This window comes from Sinocyclocheilus rhinocerous, unplaced genomic scaffold (genome assembly GCF_001515625.1).
Source record: "Sinocyclocheilus rhinocerous isolate Xijiao unplaced genomic scaffold, SAMN03320098_v1.1 scaffold881, whole genome shotgun sequence".
NCBI lineage: Eukaryota > Metazoa > Chordata > Actinopteri > Cypriniformes > Cyprinidae > Sinocyclocheilus > Sinocyclocheilus rhinocerous.
In genome coordinates, this window is record NW_015624586.1 from 302,722 (window position 1) to 312,326 (window position 9,605).

The following is a 9,605-nucleotide window of genomic DNA, read 5'->3' on the forward strand; positions in this document are numbered from 1 at the left end:
TGTGTGTGTGTGTGTGTGTGAGAGAGACTCTCTGTGTGTGTGTGTGTGTGTGTGTGTGTGTGTGAGAGAGAGAGAGAGAGAGTGTGTGTGTGTGTGTGTGTGCTTTCTAAAGAGCACTGCATCATTTCTGTCTCGCTCGATTCAGAGCATTATTTTCAATTTAGATAAATATGATTAATGCTTTTGCTGCATTTCAGATATGAAAAAGCTCCTGAACTTTGATTTATTGGCACTTAAATGTAACCATATAAAAGCTCTTCTTAGTATTTTAGCGTCATGCATGCATTTGCTCTGTGTCTGTAATCATATTTTGTGCGTGTTTGTGTTTTGCAGCCAGAGAATGAGGAGAAATCAATAACATACGACAACATCGGACCCAACGTGTGTATGGGGGACCACAAGGTACAACTAACCTAACCAACCTCTCCAACTAGTTTGTGTGTGTGAATTTAGATATACTTGGCTGAGAAAATAGTCTTTGGAAGTGAGTTAAATCTGATTAAACCTAAAAAAAATTATTTTATTTTTTTTACTGTTCTTTTAAAGGTTTTTTTTTTGTCTCTAGTCTTCTTCAAATTGTTCTTTAAATGTTTCTCCTGAATGAAGGTAAAATAGCTTGTTTAGATTGGAATCAGTCAAACCAAACATTCAGGAAAATTAATTCTCAATAACTACTCCCTTAAAAAAATTAATTAAAGTAAGCTCCAGTAAGCTTTATTTTTCTTTAAAACTTCATAGTGCAGCTAGATATCATTTTCTGAATGAATGAATGAATAAATGGATGTTTTAGTCAGGTTTTAGTCTGTACAAAAGAATGAACACAGCACTTCTGCGCTCCTGTGATGGTGCAGCACATATAAGACACTCCAGACCAATCACAGATCAGTATGCAAATACATTCAAGAAATATCACCAATCAGAATTCAGTATGCAAATGAGGCCACTGCTGTTAGTCAAATGCTGAACGTTCTAACTGTGTGAATGTGAACTCAATCGTTTTATAGAAAACCAAAAAGATATTGAAATGATCTACAAAACATTTGATTTGAGATAGTTTCAGTAGCAGTCTTGGTTGGATATTACAGTACTGTTTTCTAAATTACTTCTGTGTGATGTTACGGTTCTGAATATGATATTCTAAATAGTCCTAGGTATCTTAAAAATACCTTTTTAAAATGTATTTATTTATTTTGTATGTTTGTTTTGTTCTGTATTATTGGAGCTTTTTTACATCAAGTGGTTAAAGCTGAATTATAAAGAATAAAAAGGAATATTTTAGGAATAGATGATGTCTTCAGTTTTATTTAATTACATTTACTCTCAGATCTACAACCCAAATCTTTGTTTTTAGATTTAGATTCTCATAGTGGGATAAGCTTGTGTGTGTGTGTGTGTGTGTGTGTGTGTGTGTGTGTGTGTGTGTTTGAACCAGACAGACACACACTCGTCAAAATCACATTCAGATGTTCTAGAAATGTCGGTGAATTTTGCACCCATGAAAGAAGAGTTCAGACAGAAGTGTGTGTGTGTGTAAGTGTGTGAATAAACTATTAAATGAATGTCTATGATCAGAACAGCTCATCTTAACTAAAGAGTGAGCTGGAGTTTGTTCTTGCTGAAGTCTCGGTCTGAATTCTGCTGTTTGTTGTATTCTCTGCAGCCAGTCTACTTGTACTTTCGGTTAAGCACAGGGGCAGGTAAACCTCATGCAAATAAGCACAAGTGTTGTGTCGTGCAGTGATGTGGTAAATATTTTCTTTTACTATTAATTTATTCTTACTATCCATATGACTTTATAATAGCCATGTCTGATTCTCATGATCTCTGTGTGTGTGTGTGTGTGTGTGTGGACCAGGAAAATGGTGCCAAAGGTTGGAGAAGATTTCATGAAAAGCGTCCCTGTGAGAAGCTCCGACACGGGTGGATGGACACACACACACACACACACACACACACGCAAACAGAGGACGCTGTAAAGACTTTTCAGCAGGACTGACCAGTCGCATTTGTCCAGTGCATGCAATCACGTCCATAGAAACGACACACAGAGTTCACGAATGCTTCACGAGTCGAGATCATGGACACACACACACACACACACACACACGTGCTGCATTTCCACTAAATCAGATGTTCTTCTTCTGACGTCTCTCAGCCTCGTTTCCCAAACTCTAATAGAACATCAGAAACACTACAGATTTTAAAAAGCATCCTTGCGGATTTTAGATATGCCTCGTAATATTACGAGCCACTTCCATACAGTAAGATGTTTTAAAAAGTGCAATGCAAGAACTCTTGTTGTATTTCTCTATGGTTAGGTTTATTTCTAGTGCTGTTTGGAGATTTCTAGACTTAGATAGCTATATTCTGTTCAAGCATTTGTATGATTTTCTTTCTCTCTTGACTCTTTCTTTCGATCTTGTTTATCTTGGTTTTTTTCTTGATTTGCCGTGCCGTGCCGCATACAACCGCCGAGTCTCATTTTATATACTGTACTTTTTAAAGAGATAATTTATAATATAATATGCTGACATATTGATACGAACGGCTGCTTTGGGTGTAAAGTTGAAATGTTTGAATAGTTATAAAGAAACGACTTAATCCACTTCATTGTAAGTAGAAAATGCCATATTTGATATATATATATATATATATATATAGCCAATTAAATTTTTGATCTTTTAAGCAGTGCCATAAACCATGCACGTATATAAGATAGTTTCAATAGCAGTCTTGCTCGGTTCTTACAGTGCTGTTCTTATTCTAACTTATTTCTGTGTAATAATGTTATGGTTGAATGTGATATTGTAAATAAGCCTGGGTATCTTAAATAGCTGTATCCTTTTTTTCCCTTTGTTTTTATGTATGATTTCTTGTTATTATATTATTGTGTCATGGTGCCAACTATTGAACTCGGTCAAATGTAGAGTTTGAGTTACGATGGCGTTGTGCAAAAACACTCAAATTATAAAGACCAGGAGAAAACTTAAAAAATGCACTTTACTTTACAGTGTGTTTTACCAACACAGTCACATATGAAGTACATGAAGCTCAGTACTAATGACACGGTGAGCGCTGTAAAGTAACGTGTGGTCATTTGGGTTTGATTTCTCGTGTATGTTCTCAGCATCAGTGCCGTGTGCTAATACTCATTGAATTCATTACACTACAGAGTCAACGATCCGTTAGATCGATCCCTCATTTCTGAATCGGTGGGAATGATTTTGTGTCGCTTTGACAGTGATTTGGTTTGAAGAACTGCTTGTTAACCGTGTTTTTCCCAGCAGCTCAGGTGATAGGATTCACTCTTTTCTTTAAGCAGATAGCGATTAGACCTCATGGATGGCAAGACCCCCAAAAGCAATAAAACCATTAGAACTCAATTAATGAATCAGTGCCTCTTTGTCATCAGTCAAGCACACCAATATCACCATGAGATTCACTAAACAAGCCTTTGACATTTACATGCATTTAGCATCATTGGTGGTCCCTGAGAGGGGCAAAAAAAACAAACAAAAAAACATATATATATATATATATATATAGGTTATGGCTGAATATCTTATTAAAAGGAAATAATGTAAGTGAAAATACACATAATTGACACTGGAAACTCTCAACAGAAAATTCGAGAATATGGCTTTCTTTTGCATGCAAGTATATTTTATACACACGTTTTAACAGCATTTATGTAATAACAAAAGTTAATTAGTCGTTCGCGAGTTCGCGTTTACCTGCCGTTACCATAGCAACACAACGCGCGATATTCGTTGCGATTAATACCGAAATCATAGTCTTACAACTGCTTAAGAATAAATCTACACATCACGAAAAAATAATGTTTTTTCAACATGTTTATAATGTGTTACTTGTAATAGTTAACGGGGTCACGAGACATTTGCATCGCGAATAACGCGACAGAAAAGTTCCTTAAAGTCATTAAATGATTCGCGCGCAGGTTTAAAAAAAAACAAACCGCTCGCGACTGAGAAATACAGATGTAAGCTAATCTATAAATGCATGTTTAAAGATCTGATTATCTTCATCAGTCCGAGTGATGCAGTTCATGCTCCTAAAATAAAACTTCCAAAAAGGACACTAACTATTTCTCTTATTACATCGGAATTTGTTAAATATTTGCAGGAAACTGGTTCTCCCTCTATAAACGCGTACTCGTGTTATGTTAAATTACTAGTAACAATCGTGTAAAAATGATATTATCATTACTATTAATGCACGGATATAATATGCAATTGCTAGCAGTTTTCTCGCGGCACATAACAGCACATCACTAAATATATGCGCTACAAAACAATCCGTAAATGTATGCAATTAAAAAAGCACCAGGACATTTTTGAAACACTGGCTTGTTAAATAATTTATTGATAATACAAAGTTTTTTCTTCCGTCCTCACGGAAGCAATAGTACTCTCTTCGTCGGTATTTATGTCCATGTTCGTGTATTTTTTCCTGTTGTGAGGTGAACATAAACTCCAGCGGCCAAAAGCACAAATTATTAAAACAAATTCTATTCACATCATTTACAGCACTGGCACTTCTTTATACACTTGGTGTACCTGTTTCCAAAATCAAAAGTGAAACTTTTAGGCGAAAAAGGGCGTTATTCTTCTGCGATTTTGATGATGATGATGATGATGATGAGGGAAAAGTTGGCACGTCTCCGTGATGCTTTAATAACATAATTTACTCAGTAAAAAATATATATACACATCTCACGTCCACTTCTACCTGTACAACCGCATTCAAAGCAAAGCAAAAGCAGCGTGAACTGTGTTTATACCCTGCTTAATTCTGCCTCGGTTCTCCAGAAGAATCTGAAGCAGAGGATGATGATGAAGATGATGAAGAGTCTTTTGCTCAGCATCATCACAAAGTGTCCGAGCTGTTGCTGCACGGGCTGATGAGGGACAGGTTACACGTCTTGTGCTTTTTTAACAGTCTCGTGATTTTCTCGTCGTCGGAGTTCGGGTCCAGAGGTTTGTTGTATTCATCATCATCCTCGTTTTCCGAGCTCTCCTTCATCTTCTCCGTCTCTGAGTCGTGTTTCTTTTTAGCCGTGGCCATCTCAGCCGCGTGCCTCTTGCGCCATTTGGTTCTTCTGTTCTGAAACCAAACCTGAGACAGAAAAAAAAAACGCTTCAGAGCACTGTCCATATCAGTGATCAATTAGGCTATTGTTTTTTTTTTTTTTTTAAACAAAAAAAGGCAGAAGTTGCATGCAACTTAACTGAAATCATATAAATCAAGCAAAAAGTGCATGCACTCTAGAGCAAGCGATTGATTCAAATAATAAAAGCAAATGCATGTTGACCAGACAATGCGTAAATGTAAGGCCTAACGGTGTGCAATGCTGTGCAACACTCACAGCGATTTTTTTTTTTTTGGTTAAAAATATGATTTATAATCCCAAAAAATTTAATTTCAACATTAGAAATTAATGCTCCAACAGTTTTGCTCGTTTGCAAATTCATATCACGAGCAACTGACAGCGACTTTCGCGGATAAAATAATCTGTGGTCTCATTCTGCCCGTTTGCATTGAGGAAAAAAAGTCTAGAATTAGATTAAATTAATATAAAACCCGCCTCTGGTTTACCTTGACTTGACTCTCGGTCATTCCCAGAGAATAGGCGAGTCGAGCTCGCTCCGGTCCGGCCAGATATTTGGTCTGTTCGAAGGTCTTCTCCAGCGCGAAGATCTGCTGTCCGGAAAAAGTTGGTCTGGAGTGTTTCTTCTTTCCATCATTGTCCAGCATCAGATGTGCCTGGGCTGGAGAAAGAAGAAAATAAGACACGGTCAGTCAAAACCGAAAACGAGAAATTCGATTTTACGTTTATTCATTTAGCAGACGCTTTTATCCAAAGCGACTTACAATTGATCATAAAGAGGCAAAGAAGCACAAGAAGTGATATTTACTTGACGCTATTTGCGAGAGAATATGGATGACCCACAAAGTGTCAAACACTAACATTTCAACAATCTGAGCGTGAAAACCAACATACACTCTTACAAATAAAGCTCAGAACCTTGAACATCCATGAAACCTTTCAAATGCATCGTTATAGTCCAAAAAGTGTCTTTAGATTTTTTTTTTTAAATGCTCCTCAAAATGGTTCTTTCAGGAACTGATCACTGAAGGGTTCTTCGGGGAACCAAAAATGGTTCTTCTGTGGCAGGAACACGCTTTTGGAACCTTTATTTTTAAGAGTGTACGCCAGTTTAGAAAAAGATTCAGATTCTATTTAGGTTTTAAAGAAAACACGCGACCCACGAGTGTCAAAAAAATATCATGCACTTAAAGTGCTCTATTCTCGCGCACTACTTTTGTACTTAATATACTAAAAATGATTCTTTAGTAGGCTACTTCTTAAGATACATTTGAGATCAACTAAGTGTGCTGTTTTGGGACACAATGAATATGAACTAAAATGCGCTTTTAACATACTATCTCTGTATTTGAAAAAAACAACAAAAGTATTTAGTCAGCACTTGTAGTACACTTATGTGTACTAGTGTATGAAAGATGGGTTCAAGTGTGCTACAAGTGCTGACTAAATACTTTTTTTTTCAAATACAGATAGTATGTTAAAAGCGCATTTTAGTTCATATTCATTGTGTCCCAAAAAGGCACACTTCTCAAGTTTATCTTAAGAAGTACTAAAGAATCATTTTTAGTAGCCTATATTAAGTACAAAATTAGTGCGCAGAAATAGAGCACTTTAAGTACATTATGGAAGTGTAGTCGCTCCGGTCCGGCCAGATATTTGGTCTGTTCGAAGGTCTTCTCCAGCGCGAAGATCTGCTGTCCGGAAAAAGTTGGTCTGGAGTGTTTCTTCTTTCCATCATTGTCCAGCATCAGATGTGCCTGGGCTGGAGAAAGAAGAAAATAAGACACGGTCAGTCAAAACCGAAAACGAGAAATTCGATTTTACGTTTATTCATTTAGCAGACGCTTTTATCCAAAGCGACTTACAATTGATCTAGGCTGCGTTTCCCAAAACCATCGTACCCCTAAGAACATAGGCTTACGATGCTTTTGGGAAACGCAGCCCTGCTGAGCGTGAAAACCAACATAAGCCAGTTTAGAAACATTTTCTGGAAAACTCACCAGGACAGGGAACCCTCGGGTCTCTCCAGGGTGAACCCTGCATCATTCCGGGCCAGAATATGGGCGCCCTCCCGGGCAACTCCGTCAGCGGTTTGGGGTACCGAGACACCGCCGCGGGGTTGAAGTACATCCCGGCTGATGTCAAGCCGTTGATCCGGGGAAAGCCCGAGAGCAGCTGTCCCGCGGCGGTGATGGGTCTCCCCAAGATATCGCTTATTCCATGCGGCGTTCCCAGCGGGATCTGAGAGCTCAGGTTGCAGAAGGAAGGAGCCTTGAAGCCCGCGGGGTTCTGCAGGGCGTACGGGAATAGAGACGTCTTCATCTCGGTCATGTTGTGCAGCGCAGCCAGAGGAGTGCTGCCCAGAACGAACGCACTCTGCCGGTTACTATCCATCTGCCCGACCGCTATCATTGGTGCGAGTGAACCACAGGGCGAAGCAAGAAAGTTCGTGCGAGAAAGTTTAACGCCCACAACTTGACAACTCATCCACCAGAACTGTAACTTTCAACCGGCGAGTTCCAAAGTTCGCGAGCGCTTCCCGATGAATCCCAGAATCCGGATGCCGGCCGTCGGCAGATCTCACGCCCGCTTTGAGTGCAGCGATCGCCCGCATCTGAAGCGTCGTCCTCCGCTCAATGGACTCCTGCGGCGATGACGCGCAGATAACCGCGCCGCCACCTGCAAGCGCGCATCTCCCATTGGAAGACGCTACGTGACGCCACGCTCTGATTGGAGGACGCGAGGCGGCGGATTTGCATGGACAAAGCCGCACTCCATCAAACTCGTAATGTAGCGCCATTTAACGACGCGTCGCGTTGTAGAAATCATTGTTTCGCATTGCATTTGACACAATAGGCGCGTTTACTTTATGACGAGTACATTAACCTCCATACGACTAATAACGCCGCGCATTTCTCCATTCAGACGTCGCGTATAATCCGTTTCGTTTAGAACAAATATGCAACACTTTTTAATAAATGCGGAAAACTCTACAGTTAAGATGCACGAGTCGCTTAATCGCGGGTTGCTAAAACCTGCTGTGCGTGCAGAAGCTGGCAAATCTAGAAGCTCACTGGAAGATTTTTACACTTATTTATATAAACAATTATTTATGCACGCAAGTCTCATTTATGTTCTCTTTCGCAGGTTAGCTGTTAGAATGACTTTATTATTATCACTGAAAATATTGCTCACCGTTTTAGCGTATTAAAAAGATCGACATTTACAAACATAAGCGCCCTTATGCAACTTAACGGGTTGTTGCTAAAATAGCCAAATCATCTAAAATAACTGACATCATAAAATATGAATCACATGGTTTGGGGGAAAAAATAAAGCAATGTTTTACTGCGTATAACTGAATGCGACTATAAGCGATTTAAATCGGGCTTAGTTAATTCAGGCGTATAATATATTAAAGTGAATATGTTTTCTACCCCTATATTATTTTGGTCGTTTTTTTGAAATGTGAGTGATTTTTTGAAATGTGAAACGTGATTTGAAATTTGAAATGAAATTTGGTATATTTTTGAAAATATATTTTTTAAAGGATTTAAATGTATATTTTGCCCTTCATATATTACAATCGAAGAAAGTACATGTCACACTTTGGTGAAAAACTTTATTTGTTGTCTATAACACATGTAGACATATAACACATCTGCAAGAAACATACTTTACAAAGTAAAACAAACAAAAAATATATGTATATAAATAAACATGATTAAATCTAGTTTTGATCTCAAGCTGGCTTTTCCATCCACATTAGCTTTTATCCTAAATGTAGGCTACTGTAAGATTGTAAATGTATTTTCTTGCACCTGAAATACATTTAGAAATATACAGTATATGACAGTTAAAACTAAATATATTTCCAATTTCAAAAATATATTTCATTGAGCTTCACTGTTTACAACATGTATTTAGTATATATTTAAAATATATTTTTAATCAGTTTGATCATTTCACAGACACTTTTATCCGAAGTGAGGACAACAAAAGAGCAGCAATATTTAAGTGCTGTGATAAGTCCCAGTTAGTCTAATGCAGTACACGTAGCAAGTGTATTTTAATCTAATTAATAGAAGACATAATAGGCTTTCATGCATCACGCAGATGCTGTTATCCACAGTGACTCGCATTGCATTCGAGCTGTGCATGTTATCAGTGCATGCATTCTCTGGGAATCGAAGCCATGACTTCTACGGTTTGAGCTCCTGCATGTAAACCTTGAATGCAGTGTAAGTGGCTTTGAATAAAAGCATCTGCCCGATGCATCAGTGTAAATATAAGCTACAGGTCATATCAATATCAGCTTGTGAATGTTCAATGAGCTCGAGTCACAGAGAGCTAGTCTTTAATCACAGTTAAAGTTACACAAGCCTTCGTGAAACAGCACTGGCATCCTCTCTCCAGATCCCTTCACTAACTAACTAACTAACTAACTAACTAACTAACTGACTGAGTCACCTCTCTC

General features: G+C 38.2%; 2 protein-coding genes across 2 annotated transcripts in view; one reads left to right on the forward strand and one right to left on the reverse strand.

The window, feature by feature from the left end:
* LOC107744939 (type I inositol 1,4,5-trisphosphate 5-phosphatase-like) overlaps positions 1–2,098 on the forward strand; it is a 179,246-nt gene extending 177,148 nt beyond the window's left edge. The window contains exons 14-16 of the mRNA XM_016558771.1: positions 334–402; positions 1,661–1,745; positions 1,856–2,098. Of these exons, the coding sequence (XP_016414257.1) occupies positions 334–402; positions 1,661–1,741 (150 nt within the window). The 3' untranslated portion in view covers positions 1,742–1,745; positions 1,856–2,098. The remainder of the gene's footprint in view (positions 1–333; positions 403–1,660; positions 1,746–1,855) is intronic.
* Positions 2,099–4,806: 2,708 nt separating this feature from the next.
* LOC107745024 (homeobox protein Nkx-6.2-like) lies at positions 4,807–8,449 on the reverse strand. Its single transcript, XM_016558858.1, has 3 exons — positions 7,129–8,449; positions 5,617–5,789; positions 4,807–5,136 (listed from the first exon to the last, which is right to left on the reverse strand). Exons 1-3 carry the CDS (start codon positions 7,613–7,615, stop codon positions 4,888–4,890), a joined length of 909 nt encoding a protein of 302 aa, XP_016414344.1. The 5' UTR covers positions 7,616–8,449; the 3' UTR covers positions 4,807–4,887.
* Between the last annotated feature and the right edge of the window lie 1,156 nt (positions 8,450–9,605).

Excerpts from the sequence above, each read along its gene's own strand:
- LOC107745024 (XM_016558858.1), bottom strand. The coding sequence starts at position 7,615 with ATGAGTTGTCAAGTTGTGGGCGTTAAACTTTCTCGCACGAACTTTCTT. Across the intron at positions 5,790-7,128 it reads CCCGAGGGTTCCCTGTCCTG|CCCAGGCACATCTGATGCTG; the intron begins GTGAGTTTTCCA and ends TTCTTTCTCCAG. Across the intron at positions 5,137-5,616 it reads TGACCGAGAGTCAAGTCAAG|GTTTGGTTTCAGAACAGAAG; the intron begins GTAAACCAGAGG and ends TTTCTGTCTCAG.